A 15,568-nucleotide genomic window follows, 5' to 3' on the forward strand; every position below is an offset into this window, starting at 1 on the left:
CTGGCCCATGAGAATGGAGCTCGTCGATCACTCATCCCGGCATAAACCGGGCTGTAGGGGGCCCTACCTTGGGTCAGACGGCAGGAGGCGGTGACCTCCCGGCCATTGACTGTGCAGCGGGCCCCGCGGGCAGGCCGCAGAATGACGACCCCACAGGCGCTGGTGATAGTGCAGTGGTCTCTCTCGATCCACTGACCCTGCAGGACTACAGAACGGGGCGGGGGTCACTTGGGTGGAGGCAGAGCCCAGGGAAACACCTCCTCCAGTCTTCTGATGAGATCAGAATCCACATCTGGAAGATCTCACATCATGACAGGAGAGGAAGAGCCACCGCCTGTAACCACCCAGGCCTGGATCATCCCACCGTGTGGGTCTCCTCCTATCATGTCCCAGACCCACAACCTGTCCGGGAAAGAGGAGCGGCCCCTCAGACCTCAAAGATTCCTTCCTCTCAGAGCACCGTCACGTTCCTCTGAAGAAACCCGTCCAGCATGAATACCTGCCACGAAGCATCGGGCCCATACGCTCTGTCAACTCACCAATGTCCTGTTCCTGGTCTGAGTCAATCCTTCCTATTTTTGTTGTCCCCTCCTGAAGGGAAAAACAAAGCCATTTTAATGAGAATAAAAAGGGACGCAGCCCTGCCCCCAAAGGAGAGCCCACCTGTTTGAGTGTCATCACCGTCCTCCCATGCCCACCCCAGCCTTCTCCACACCACCTCTCAGCTTTGCTCCGGGCTGTTCTGACTGCTCTGCCCACTCACGCTGCAGCCCAGGAAGCCCCTAAGAGGGTGGGGTCAGAAAAATGCATGACTAAGCAGCACCAGTTTTTGGCAAAGTCCAGCTAGGGCTGGCCGGCTCCTTTCTGTCCCATAGCCTGGAGTTAGGCCGTCAGAGCTTCTCTAGTCTGAGGAAGTGGGCACATGGTTATAGCTTTCTCCCAGGGCTTAAGCTTAATGTAGTCCAAGTTTAATCCAGTCGGTCTCAAAGAGACACGCCTTCTAGGATGATGAATGGAAGCACAGGATTTTTACCTTCTTGGTCCGCAGATGAAGTTTAACAGACACCAGATTCTAAGAAGAGTAAAGCACAAAAAGGAGAAAAGCACATCTAGAATCAAAAAAGACTGAAGAGAGTACAAGAGAGGAGGGGGAAACTGGAGTTAATATCAATGAATCACTGGGTTAGTAGAAGACAAGGCCTTTGGCCCTTGGACAATAACAATGCAGTTTAAGACCACATAGCTCTGTTTGAGGAAGGCAGCAACACGGCAACAGAGATGCGAGTTTAGATATGTATTTATCTTTTCTTTTTTTAAATTTATTTATTTATTTTTGGCTGCATTGGGTCTTCGTTGCTGTGCACAGGCTTTGTCTAGTTGTGGAGAGCGAGGGGCTACTGTTTGTTGCAGTGTGCGGGCTTCTCATTGCGGTGGCTTCTCTTGTTGTGGAGCACGGGCTCTAGGCGCGCGGGCTCAGTAGTTGTGGCGCACGGGCTTAGCTGTTGCGTGGCATGTGGGATCTTCCCGGACCAGGGCTCAAACCTGTGTCCCCTGCATTGGCAGGCAGATTCTTAACCATGGCGCCACCAGGGAAGCCCAAGATATGTATTTATCATTTACTGACTAACTGTTCCCTATGTCCCAGGCACTGCGCAGAGTGCTTTACAGATAGCTCTCATTTAATCCCCTAACAACCCAGAATGTAGGTATTACGATCAGGAATCTGAAGCTGACAGGGGATAAGCTGCCCAGGGAGCCCACCCACTAAACAGGATGACCTGGCTAGAATTCAGGTCTCTCCAGGTCCTGTGCCCATGCGTTTCCAACCTCGCCAAATCACCTGCCCGGTGACCGATGTTTTTGAAGTGACTGGAAAGTTCTGCACTAGGCTTTACTATCAGCAGCCAGAAAGGAGGGCCCTGTAGCTCCCCCAAAATCGCTTGAGGAGAAAGACCCCCCTGGAAGGAATGAACAAGGCTCTGGCTCCCCCCGCGCACCCAACCAGCCAGAGCCCAGGCTTTTCCGCTCAGCCAGTGAGGATCACACGATCCAACGGATGCCGGTCTCCAGACACTGCCATCCAGAATCGAGGGAGGGTTCAAGGTCAGCCCTGATGATGAGGCCCATTCCTCCCAAAGGAATAAAGGCCACAGCACATCCCAACTTCTAGATCTGCAGTGCAGAAACTACCCAAAAACGTGCTGGCGTCTCATTTAACGTGGGCTGAGCTGGCGCCTGTGCCTGCTGCCCCTCTGCCTCTTTATGCCTCTTTATTGGGAGGGGCAGCGGCACAAAGGCAGTTATGAGACGAAGTCCAGGACATCAGTAACCTGCTCCACCTTCCCTTCCTGCTGCCCGCTCCCCACCTAAGGTGCTTCCCAAGGTGACTCAGGCAAACAGCTCCCAGGCCACTGCGAGGGACTAGTTCTGGGTCTAGAACCAAGTTAGCAAATAAAAACAGAGAATCTTGAGTGACTACTGTTATACTACTACCCAAACCAGGATCTAAACAAACAAAAAGGGGGGAAATGGTTACAAAACCTGCAGAAATGCCACGATTAGAAGTAGACTGAAATCTTGTTTCCCCAGGTTCACGGTCAGAACATGAGGGAGGGAGTGACCCCCAGTGCACTGACTCGGCAAGGACACCAGCACTGCAGCATCATCCATCTCCCGCCTCCAACTCAGTCTCCCCATCATCCTTCAACCCTCTGGGGTTACCCAAGGCTCTGCCACTTGATGTCTAACTTCATCCACTCACTCCACCTCCAATCAATATATCAGATCAGTTCTACTCAAATACTGAGCATTTTAATCCATCTGGTTTCTTCTTGACCTCCAACCTCTCCCCATGGTTCTGACAAATGGAATGATCGATAGCCTTTGGTGTTCAGATTTGTTATTAAGGTAACAGCCACTTCTGCCTGAGGCATTTTCACTGAGATGATTTATACTGTGTCAAAAAAAGAAGCTACTTTAACCTTCTGTCTGGGAGGCTCAGTCTCTGACAAGTTCCCCAAGGGCTTATCCTCAGAACACAGACTTTCTAAATGTGTGAGACTTGCCGACATCTTCCCATCACATGTACTGCAGCAATAGCAACCGGATTTCTCCAGGGATGACAGCAGCGTCACACATCCCCATAAACTCTGTTCCTTTTAAATGTCAATTTAACGTGCTGGGGACAATTATGAAAATGAAGATTGGATTTTCAGTGAGCATAGGGATTTTGGCCACGTAAAGTATGTTCAGCCATCCATGGGGACTGTCCTTCTATAGTAGGACACTTTTGATGAGGATAGGATATGAGATTACACGGGTCACTAACCCTCAAAACACTTCATTTAGAAGTGAGGATCTGGCCTCCAGGTGACAAAGAACCAGGGGAGCCACGTCCTTGTGGAAGGCCTTCGCATCACTCTATTTTCTGTGGGTGGTTGCATGTCACGCCCTGGTCACCCCTCACCCACCAGCTCTCTGGACTCCTGCATGCTTTCTTGAAGCTTCCTAAATCTACTCCCTCTTTCCTCTCTTCTTTCCCAGGCAAACCTAGTAATGGAGAAGGGGGGTTGAATGAAGTGGGAAAGTACGGGAAGGGAACTGTTTCAGATCTTTTGATCCCTTTAGCCTCTGAAAGCCGTCTGTGAGCAGCCTGTATTTGCGGGGAGCGCTCAGGAGTGCTGACGGAATTTCGAGGTTAGGATTTCACCTCCATGACTGCACTCCTGTGCTTCAGGAAGCCGGATAAGGAATACAAGCAGCATTATTCTCACTTTAAAACAAGGAAATTTAGGCATAGAGAACAAAAGTGAGAGCGACAGTAGCGGCAGCTGAAAACCAAATGATTGTTCTGATTACTAGTCTTCTGCTGTATTCATACAGAAACAGAACAGATCACAGTTGTTTGGCAGGTCCAGTTTCCTGAGGGCACACCTGAGGGCAGCTCTGCGGCTTTGGATGCTGCAGGCTTTTCCCTCCCTGACCTCTGGGGCCAACGGCTTGAGGAGAGAGGGGGGCGCGCCCGCCCGCTCACCTTGAGGTGATAGAGCACGACACCCGTGCTGAGCACGTCATCCTCCAAGGCCATGAGGTGCGGCAGGCTGGAGTCGATGACCAGCCCGGCCCTCCTCCTGTTGATGTCCACTCTGTAATGCTCCATGAGGGCCTTCCACTCGTTCCACTTACGGGCCCAGTCTTTACTCAGCTGGTCAATCTGAGGAGACAGAGGAGGTGGTCTTGGACACTCAGTACAGGGAGCAGATGAACGGTCCAGCGCCATCCTGGCCCGATTCCTCACGGCATCGCTTCCTCACTTTCCTCCCCGTGACTGTTCAAGGCCGCACATGGGCCCTTGCACCTCTGTGAGCTCTCTCTGTTTTCTAAGTTTTCCTCAATAAGCAACTGTTAATTTTATAAATAGAAACTCAATAAATGTTATTTTTAAAATTTTCTGCAATGAGCATGTATTGTTTTTATTAAAAAAAAGAAAAAAGCACCATAAATGTTATTTTTAAAAATTATTTGGGGACTTCCCTGGTGGCACAGTGGTTAAGAATCCACCTGCCAATACAGGGGACACAGGTTCAATCCCTGGTCCGGGAAGATCCCACATGCCGCGGAGCAACTAAGCCTGTGCACCACAACTACTGAGCCTGCGCTCTAGAGCCCGTGTGCCACAACTACTGAAGCCTGCATGCCTAGAGCCACACAACAAGAAGCCACCGCAATGAGAAGCCTGCGCACCACAACAAAGAGAAAAGCCCACACACAGCAACGAAGACCCAATGCAGCCAAAAATAAGTTAATTAATTAATTTTAAAAAATTAGTTGGGATTTGAGTCATATATCTATTGATATGTTTAAATTCCCCTCTTTCCGCCCCTCTCCTATGTGATCCATACTGGGAGTCCTCTTGTGAACTTCTTTCCCAAGGTGCAGCACCTTAAGTTCTAATATACGCTTGTATGCACCTCAAAGACCAACAAAGCACCAAGACGGGTCTCCCCAGGGAGAATGAAGACTATGAAACTGGTCTGAACTACCACACAATAATAAAATAACAACAGTAATAATTAATGTTATTAAACACTGAGGGTGGGGGGCGGTGTAAATTGGGAGATTGGGATTGACATATATAATACACACTACTATATATAAAACAGATAACTAATAAGGACCTACTGTACAGCACAGGGAACTCTATTCAATACTCTGTAATGGCCTAGATGGGAAAAGAATCTAAAAAAGAGTGGATATATGTATATGTATAACTGATTAACTTTGTTGTACGGCAAAAACTAACACAACATTGTAAATCAACTATACTCCAATAAAAATTAATTAAAAAAAATACTGAGGGCTTACTATGGATCAGGAACAGAGTTTTAAAAATAAATATACCAAGGCTTAGAGGCCTTAAGCTAAGCCCACTGGGGAAACATGAAGGAACAATGTTGAACATAGGGTCCTTTTTATTTCTTACAGTGGAAATTGTTATCAAGGCAGGAAGCTTCTTTTGGGAGTGGAAGAACTGAGGAAGACCAGGAAAAGTAACTGGATTCAGCTAAGTCCTTCTCTCATAAAGAGAAAACTTAAGAAAAAAGAAATCATGCTAAGTTTAGGTACAAGTATTTTATGACTCTAGAAACATTCTTTTTTTTGGCTGCACTACGCAGCTTGCTGGATCTTAGTTCCCCTATTGGGGATCAAACCTGCACTCCCAGCAGTGGAAGCACAGAATTCTAACCACTGGACCACCAGGGAATTCCCGAAACATTCTTTTTAATGTTATAATCATTGAATTGAAGTTTGAAAACTACAGGGTACCTGTGAAGGGCTGGTTTGGATTGGGCCCTGGCAGAGGTGGGTGGCAGGGCACATCCCCCTGGAGGCGCTGCAGAGGACACCTCCCCTCTGGCCAGCTTTCATCACCCACTCCTACCTGCCTAAGGTTGTAAGACTAGCAAGTGGCAGGTTCAAGTCCAGGTCTGCCGGCCTGTATAATGTAAAAATGCTCATGTGCCTGGAATGAACCAAAAATCATAACATATAGCTAAATACAGAATTTTTGAGAAACTTCTGGATATGTGAAATAGTCCTAAAGTTTAGTTTGGGTAACAAAATATTGACATAGCCAGGATACTTTAATAACATAGAACGATGATGCAGTAGAATACTGGAAATGGGGACATTTATTTGCAAGACCTAAATCTAACCTGTCACCAAATAATGCCTGCTACTTCTTCCTTTTAAATGTCGCTGGGGGACTTCCCTAGTGGTCCAGTGATTAAGACTCTGTGCTTCCAATGCAGGGGGCATGGATTCGATCCCTGGTCAGGGAACTAAGATCCTGCATGCCGCGTGGCATGGCCGAAAAAAATAAAGTAAAAAATAACTTAACACAAGTGATTTAAAAAAAAAGTCTCTGGGAATCACCATTTGATTCAATCTCCCAAAATGTCCTCACCCTCATGGGGTCACAACAACAGTCTCTTTCCTTGTTGGTCTCTCTGCTTCCATCCCTCAATCCATTCTACATGCAACTGTCATATTAATTTCCCCAATATACTCCTTTATCATGTCACTAACTGGGTTCAGGAAGCTATGAGTAACCCTGTTCATGTCAAGTTCAAACCTCCTGAACTGGCCCTCTCTCCGCCTCCCCTCCGCTCCTCTCTACCAGGAGCACATATCCTAGCCAGCTTCGCTGCCCTCACACCCCGTGTGTCCACGTGTCTCACACCAGCCCTTCTCTCACTTCCGTGGCTTTGCTTCTGTTATCCCTCCCTCACCCCAATACCTCTGCCCATCTCCCTATCTAACAGACCCTATCCATCCTCCAAGGTCTAGTTCAAGTTCTCTGCCTTCCAACTCCAGCACTGAGGCTGGCCCTGAAAATTCCAAGCCACATTGATTTCTTCCTTCCTAAGCTCTTTCCGTCTAACTCATGTAAGTTATTACATTTAATCATTCTCTAAATGTGCTTCCAACTAGACTGCAAGCCATCTGAGGGCAGGGACTTCTTTGTATCTCCTGCAGCATCATGCTGAGCACCTAGTTGGTGTTCAATGAATACATGTCACTGACTTACTTATTTACTAGAAAATAATTTGTTTCCTAGGCTACTGGCACTATCTGAAGGGCGTTATCATGATCCCCTGGGAAAACAAAGCAGAGTCAGAAAGCCAGTCACCAGCCCTATGACAAACACATCCCCCAACTCAAGGCTCAATGGGGACAAAGGTTGTCTCTATACAGAACCTCTCTGTCCTGGTGGGGGAGCAGTCCTGGCCCAGGAATGATGGAGGGAGGTCAGATCTGTTCCCAAGGTGATGTGAAGCACAACTGAGTCTCCCCAACAGACCCACCTTCAATTCATTTTGGAGAGCCAGCTCCTTCACATTTTCATCCTTTCCCTCATTCAATGAATGGAAGTTTCTCTGCACAAAGAGAGAGATGTGCTTCATACTCTTGTGAAGGAAAAGATGCAGATAAAGGAAAGACTTTATCGTTAAAATCAGAAACAAATCAGAAGCCTAAGTATTTGGGCTCAGATTCGTACAAAGAAGGAGAATTCAAGGCAATTTTTTCTGGAGGGCCCCATTCCCCGTATCTGCCCACATACAGAACAAGGGCCATTCAGGCAAATGTCCTTTGGACAGCAGAGAGGACACAGTGAGAGGGTGCCCACCCCATCTGAAACTACACAGGTAATCAGAGTAATCGCCATCCTATCTCCGGCCTCTGCTCTACAAGCGTCACCTGACTGAGAACACAATGCAGCGGGGCTCAGATACCCTGCAGAAGAGAAGGGGCTCTGGAGGACAGAAAAGTCCTGACTGCCCACATACCAGCTCAAAGCTCAGCAGCATGGCTTTCAGTCTTCCAATCTCTTCCCTGAGTTCTCTGATCAACTTCACGTTTGCATCCTGAAACACAGAGAACTCGGTCACCACTGATTGATATCAGGCCTCGAATGGCTGTGAGATGCTACTCGCAATTAGCCTGGAAGAAGCAAATTACTCCTTTGGAGTAACTTCTAGGGCAGTCTTTTCAAAGTGTGGTCCCCGGATCAGCAGCAACTTCACCTAAGAACTTGTGGGAAATGCAAATTCTGTGGACCACCCCCCCTCCCGCAATGCCCCAACACCTATTAATCAGAAACTCTGGAGGGCTGGGCCCACCTGTGGTTTAACAAACCCTCCAGGTGATTCTGATACACACTAAAGTTTGAGAATCACTGCCTAGAGCAGGACGTCAGGTAGGTAATATAATACAAATGCCAGAGCATGTATAGGTAGTAGGTGCTAATCTTCCTGTATTGAGTGTGACTAAACTTAGTACCTGACGAATTACATTGCCCTTTTTTATTTTTTTAAAACTATTTACTGAATTTGTTACAATATTGCTTCTGTTTTATGTTTTGGTTTTTTGGCGGCAAGGCATGTGAGAGCTTAGCTCCCCGACCAGGGATCGAACCCACACCCCTGCATTGGAAGGCCAAGTCTTAAGCACTGGACCGCCAGGGAAGTCCCTACATTGCCCTTTAAAACAGTCCATAGGGCTTCCCTGGTGGCGCAGTGGTTGAGAGCCTGCCTGCCAATGCAGGGGACGCGGGTTCGAGCCCTGGTCTGAGAAGATCCCACATGCCGCGGAGCAACTAGGCCCGTGAGCCACAACTACTGAGCCTGCGCGTCTGGAGCTTGTGCTCCGCAACGAGAGGCCACAAGTGAGAGGCCCATGCACCGCGATGAAGAGTGATCCCCACTCACCGCAACTAGAGAAAGCCCTCACACAGAAACGAAGACCCAACACAGGCAAAAATAATAAAATTAATTAATTTAAAAACAAAACAAAAAAAAACAGTCCATAAATGGGCTATACGTGGGCCACCCATTTGTGATCCCTGCCCTGGAACTTTTCACCGAAATTGCAAAGCAGATGAGGAACTTTTGGAATATTCTCATTATTAATTCAGCTTTCAAGACTAAAGGATTCCTCATATGCCACTTTTACCCAAAACAGAGACGTCACTGCAATTTGCATATGAAAAAAGGCACACAGCAACATAAACTTGGAATAAAGGCAGTAAACACAGACACTTTTAAATGATCTTTCCTCGAGTGGCAACAGTGTACAAGGGATCTTAAGACCAATGGCCTTAGAGAAATATCTAAAATAAGTTATTCAAAAAAGGCAACTGAATGAAGCCAGTTGAGATATGAGAGAACGGTATGACACTGAAAGAAAGAATTTCACTCCCTCGGCATTTGGAGAACAAGTCTGGCAGTTGGGGTGAGTACAAAGAGAAGGAAATCAAATGAGAGGAAAAAAGGAGAACTTGGTGTAAACTGCTGTACCAGATCAGGACTTCAAATGAAGGTCTCACCTCATTTACCCGTGGCTTGTTGGTGATGTTTTTGGCGTTGGATGCATATCTCAACGTGCTCATGGTCTCACTGTAGCTAGTGTGTGCAGGAGATACGGCTGGGGTAGAAGGAGAAAGTTAAAACACACGCCAAGCCTTTCCAACCCAGCCCATGACCACTGGCCTTGCTGCCGTCGCCCAGGCTGTCTGAGGCCCTTGATGAAATGGGTGGCAGTGGCAGATCACCAGTCCCAACACAGAACCAGCTCCGGCAGCCTACTCACTGGCAACCATGATGGTTCTGGAGTTGCCTCCAAGGCTGTCCTTCAGCAGCCAGGTCAACACAGAGTCCCGGTAGGGGATGTAAGACTGCCTCTGGGAAGGTCCTGCTCCATTGCTGGTCCCGGAAGGAGAGCTAGGGATCCCACTGTCACTACCATCGCTCGCTGTGCTGTTGAGGCTCTGGCAGCTGTTGAATACCTGAGAGTTCTGGGCTTAAAAGACAAAAAATAATAAAAGTGGAAGAAAAAAAGGAATTACGAAACAAATGCATTAAAACAAAGCAATGGTTGGAGAAGGTAGACTTAGCATCACACTTCCTAATCCCTTTCTGCATATGACAGGATGCTTTAAGTGTGGACCCTGAATTAGACTCTGGACTCAGGAGATGGAATATTTAAGCCAAACAATTTTGTAGTCTCCCTTCTTTTTGGAATGAGAGTGGTAGGATGATGGTCACATTGTGTTCAAAAACTACAAATATCAATTTTTCATGCCCAAAGCCAGAAGGTAAACTTTATCAGAAAGAACCTTTTAAGTATCTACTCCATTTTGACAAAATGAAAACATATGAGTTATTTTCCAAAGTCTCCCTCCCACACTGATAATCCAGGCTACCGTCAAAATACCTAAGGTGGAGATGACGATCCCCAGAGTCACAAGAGACTTGTTGATATTGGCTCCTTCAGTAATCCGGTCCTTACAGTAACTGGGATCTGCTCTTTCACTAAAACACAGTGGATGAAAAGAGAAACAAAAGTGAACAAGAAGACTATCCTTATAACGCTGTTGAAAAACACTATCCATTATGTTGCACTTTGTGTAAAAGATCCACAAAATAAATTCCCCTTAGAATTCAGTTCCAGAAAAAATGTTACCATCATGTAACGAACTGGCATTCTTCTGCTTCTCAGGCAATAAAAATCAAACAATTCATTACATTTGGCTGCCAGAGCATTTTGAGTTAATACTTATTCACAGTAATGATACCAATATAGTTTTTTGGTATATACAATTCCCCTTTTGTTTTAATTTCACATATTAATGGCTTTATGCTGTGTCATTAATGGTTTCAAATTCCTTATTTAAGTGAATGTGAAATATTAAAAATTCACACTTCCAGTTGGCTGATACAATTTCTTCCAGAAAGCACTTAAGCTTTTAAGGGAGTGGTGTACCATATTAATTATTTAGCAGTTTTAAAATAAGAAAATATGCCTTATTTCATGTTACACTTTTTCCTGACCACATTATCCCTGAGAGTTTCTTCTTTCTGGATATGTAAATGAGTACAATTCATGTTTCCTTCTAATACTTAAAAAGGCAGTATCTTCTCCCCAGTGCCACAGTATTTTTTAAAGCTTTTTTTTTTTAAGAAATGTGTAGAGCTGCATAAAATCAATATTAGATCAAAGGAAAAAAGCACGCTCAGTCCCCCCTACTTAGAGCACTGGTTTTCAATCTTGGCTATACACTGCCGGCACTCCCTCTGACTCCACTAATAATCTGATTTATTTGATCTGAGGTGCAGCCTAGGCATTGGGAGCTCTAAAAGGTCCAGGTGATTTTAATGGGCAGCTAAGATTGAGAACCCCTAACAGAAAATTTTTTAGCCCTCGGAAAACTACAGTTTCTTAACCTAGCATTCAAACAATTTGTTTCTTTTGGAATTTTCTCAGGATGACTGAAATGTGTAAAAGGTGGGGAAAAGTTTATTCCCCGTAAAATGAGCAAGAACAAGGTCATTGTCAAGGGAGTAATTCCACTTGGCTTTGAGATCCTAATTACCTGCCTGCTAGGTCCACAAGGTTGATCTTGCTAGCGATTTCAGAGGGGAGGTTGTTCTCCAGCATTGCCTAAAAGGAGAAAATACATTTAAAGCTTGTCACTTGGAACAATGTGTTGTTTTTTTCCCATGACACCCTCCTAACCAAGGTGATATTTGGATTTTTAGCCAACTCACTCAAGAAATCTGTATTCTAATGTGTTCTGAACCAGATGAGCTCTCAATATCTGACAATCAGTAAGCCCTGCGTCCTGCCATCATTAAAAATGTGAGCAAAACTTCCATAGGGTAGGTGGGCAACCCCCCACAAAGTCTCCCCAGCACGGTTTACCGGGTAAATGCTCAACTCTTCTCCAGGAGGCTCTGACCCACCAGTAGAGATCCATAGCAGGTTTGGAGGGGCGGATGATGGGGCTTTGTCTCTTGTTAACCTGAGTCACAGCCTGTTAACTTGCTGGGCAGGACTCTGCCTCTCGCTGTTCTATCCAGGGGCATCCGGCCCTCAAGAGCAAAACAACTTTTCCTTTTTTTAAAAAATTCAATGTGGGGTTTTTGTTGTTGTTTAATTTTAATGTTGCGCATCCATCACCAAAATCCAGTTTTAAAATATTTCCAATAACTCCCCAAATTCCGAGTCTGTTTGCAATCAATCTCCATTGCCATCTCCAGCCCCAGGTCACCACTCAATTTTCTATCTCTATAAATTTGTCTTCTCAGGATATTTCACACAGATGAGTCATACAATGTCTGGCTTCTTTCACTGTGCATAATTATTTTGAGATTCATCCAGGTTGAGGCATGTGTCAAAAGCTCAATTTTATTGCTGAGTAGTATTCCAGTGTATGAATATACCATAGTTTATCTATTCACCTCTTGATGGACATTTGGGTTGTTTCCAGCTTTGAGCAATTACAAATAAAGCTGCTATGAATATTTGTGTACAAGTCTTTGTATGGACATATGATTTCTTTTCTCTTGGGAAAATGCCTAGCACAATGGCTGAATCATATGGTAGGTATATGTTTAATTTTTAAAGAAACTATTAAATTATTTTTCAAAGTTGTTGTACCAGTAGTATGAGAACTCTAGCTCCTACAATCTTGCCAATATTTAGTATAATCATTCTTTTTAATTTTAGCCATTTTAAAAGGTGAGTACTGATAGTTCATTTGGTGTTAACTTGCATTCCTCTAATAATTAATGATGTTTGCATCTTTTCAAGTGCTTAATTGCCATCTGTATATTTTCTCTAGTTAAGTATCAGTTCAAAATTTCTGACCATTTTTTTTGAGTTGTTTTATTATTGAGTTTAGAGAGTTCTGTATATATTCTGGATACAAGTCTTTTACCTGACATATGTTTTACAAATAAATTCTCCCTGTGGCTTTTCTTTTTATTCTCTTAATAGTGTCTTTCGTAGAGCAGAAGTTTTAAATTTTGACCAATTCCAAATTTCAATTTGTTCTTTTGTTCAATTTGTGTTTTTAGTGCCATATCTAAAAAAACTTTGCCTAATCCAAGGTCACAAATGTTCTCCCATGTTATTTTCTGAGTTTGTTTTAGGTTTCACATTAGTGCCTACGATCCAGTTTGAGTTAATTTTTGAATAAAGTGTACACTAAAGATTTTCAACAAATTTGGCAATTGCTTTTGGCCATTATTTTTCAATTTTTTTAATGCCTATTTTCTCTTCTTTCTTTCTGAGATTCCCATTACACTTACGTTGACACACCTGATGTCCCACAGGTCTGTGCAGCTCTGCTCATTTTCCTTCAGTTACTCTTCTTCAAACTGGATGATTTCTATTTGTCTGTCTTCAACTTCACTAATTCTTCTGCCATCTCAAATCAGCGCTTGAGTCCCATTAGTGATTTTTTCATTTCTGTTATTGTACATTTCCAGAATTCCCCCTTTTAAAATAATTTCTATCATTTTATTGAAATTCCCTAGAGGCATTATCATCATGTTTTCCTTTAATTCTTTAAAACATGGTTTCCTTCAGCTCTTTGAATGTATTTATATTAGTTGCTTGGAAGTCTTTGTATGCTGAATCCAACATGTGGAGCCCTTACAGTTTCTTTTTTTTTTTTTAAATTAATTTATTTATTTTTGGCTGCTTTGGGTCTTCGCTGCTGCACGCGGGCTTTCTCTAGTTGTAGCGAGCAGGAACTACTCCTCATTGCGGTGCGCAGGCTTCTCACTGTGGTGGCTTCTCTTGTTGCGAAGCACAGGCTCTAGGCAGGCGGGCTTCAGTAGTTGTGGCACGCAGGCTCAGTAGTTGTGGCTCACGGGCTCTAGAGTGCAGGCTCAGTAGTTGTGGCACATGGGCTTAGTTGTTCCGCGGCATGTGGGATCTTCCCAGACCAGGGCTCGAACCCGTGTTCCCTGCATTGGCAGGTGGATTCTTAACCACTGAGCCACCAGGGAAGTCCCTACTTTTTAATTTTAATGTTTATTTTCATTTCAATCTTGCTTTTCATTTTAAATGCCCAGACTGATCATATAGATATTAAAGTAATTTGAAATGTTAAAAGTAAAATGTAGGTCGAAGATATTTTGATTAGTCTTTATGAAATGCCTCTATGCTTTCTGAGTGTGTAGCTTAGTAGACTGTTTGTAGGTCCTATTTATAATATTAGGTCATATCAGAGGACCTATAAAGGGAAAGGTAGGAAGAAAGAAAAAGAAATAGGAAGGAAGACAGGAAATCAGTCAAAAGGGACAATGAAAGGAAGAAATCTAAGCAAATATAAGTGGTAACCAACCTGCGTATAGTAGATAGTGAAGATGGCATGGGATCTGCTGCTGGCCTCATGAACATGGGTTGCTGCTGTGATTCTGTGTATATAAGGGAAGAAAATTAGGACAAGGATTGTTTATGCATGGTGATCCTTAAGATCCATGGGGAACACAAGAGATGTTAGTGCTGAGGTTCACAAGTGAGGATCATGAAACACACGTTATTTAGTCTGTTATAGTTAGGAGAGTGGCCCCAAGAGGGCAGGAGCAGTGCTCTAGGTCCTGATATCTGAGAATAAAAGCGAGTGTAGCTTCATATTAAACCACAATTAGAACTTTTTTTAAGCAACAGAAGTTAAAAATCAGAGTTGAAAGCGTGATACTAAAGAGTCATCAACCTGTAAGAATATCCCTAAAACAGACCCATTTAAATAAGACAAATGGACGTAGAGAGCTTGCTGGAGAAGAAGGCTCAAAGACAGAGAAAGTAAGTCATGATTAAACACAGAATATTAATCTTATAGTGCCAGAAAGGGCTAAAATGAGATCTTGAATTACATGAACATCATGCTTAAGCCAGGTAGAATTCATAGGCTCCCTGAAAGATTCATTCCAATCTTGACCCTTAAAGTCAGAAGAGTCTTCCCTTCATCTAAATCTAAGTCAATCCTGCCTCAGTTTAAGACCAACTCATTGACTTCTGTTCTCAGAGGAGTTACAGAATTGAAGAAAAGAGTCAAAACCTAGAGGCTGGTTTATTCAAGGATAAAAAGGACAAGGTGAGGCCTGACACTTAAAGATCAAGGAGCTCAGGGTACCCTGAAGACATGAAGCAAGTGCCTGCAGAATAGTTCCATGAAAGCCAAGGAATAGAATGTTAAATTTAAATTTCTTCCTTTACATTCAATTAACTCAGACGTGTTATTAATAGGGTACGTAGAAGACTCTAAACTCCCCCAATTTTTTTTTCAGGTAAAAAAGGCTATTTTGGGGGTGCAAAATAACATTCTGGGTATTTCATAGTAACTAAAAATAAAGAGTATTATCACAATTTACAATAGGTTTAAGGAGAGTCAATAGCACTTAGTATTTCAAAGCAAATTCAAAACAGTCTTTTTTTGAGTAACCTTTACAGTATGCAAAACTAAAAGAAAAATGGTTTTCTGAAACATTTTAAACTGTATCTAAACTATATTAAACTGTATTACCTCTATCAAGGAGAGGACAATGCAGGCAAGAATCTGTTCTTTGATGAAAACAGCAGAAGTCGTGTATTATAAGACAAAGCATAGAGTAATACTCTGGGCTTACTGCCTAATATTATTATACCCAGAACAAACTACAGCTTCACCACTAGTGAGAAGAGCACTAAATCTCAGCCACTGCCGCCTACACTG

General features: G+C 43.9%; 1 protein-coding gene across 4 annotated transcripts in view; it reads right to left on the reverse strand.

The window, feature by feature from the left end:
- Nucleotides 1-15,568, reverse strand: part of STARD9 (StAR related lipid transfer domain containing 9) — a 130,507-nt gene that overhangs the window by 38,354 nt on the left and 76,585 nt on the right. For 3 of the 4 annotated variants that reach the window (XM_036844332.1, XM_036844331.1, XM_036844335.1), the window contains exons 9-18: nucleotides 14,198-14,270; nucleotides 11,435-11,502; nucleotides 10,276-10,373; nucleotides 9,652-9,861; nucleotides 9,389-9,486; nucleotides 7,851-7,928; nucleotides 7,368-7,439; nucleotides 4,034-4,213; nucleotides 540-591; nucleotides 68-205 (exon numbers count right to left, since the gene is read on the reverse strand). In XM_036844332.1, coding sequence (XP_036700227.1) covers nucleotides 68-205; nucleotides 540-591; nucleotides 4,034-4,213; nucleotides 7,368-7,439; nucleotides 7,851-7,928; nucleotides 9,389-9,486; nucleotides 9,652-9,861; nucleotides 10,276-10,373; nucleotides 11,435-11,502; nucleotides 14,198-14,270 — 1,067 coding nt within the window. The remainder of the gene's footprint in view (nucleotides 1-67; nucleotides 206-539; nucleotides 592-4,033; nucleotides 4,214-7,367; nucleotides 7,440-7,850; nucleotides 7,929-9,388; nucleotides 9,487-9,651; nucleotides 9,862-10,275; nucleotides 10,374-11,434; nucleotides 11,503-14,197; nucleotides 14,271-15,568) is intronic. The other variant, XM_036844333.1, reaches the window with a different exon arrangement.

This window comes from Balaenoptera musculus, chromosome 2 (genome assembly GCF_009873245.2).
Source record: "Balaenoptera musculus isolate JJ_BM4_2016_0621 chromosome 2, mBalMus1.pri.v3, whole genome shotgun sequence".
In the NCBI taxonomy this organism is placed as follows: Eukaryota; Metazoa; Chordata; class Mammalia; order Artiodactyla; family Balaenopteridae; genus Balaenoptera; species Balaenoptera musculus.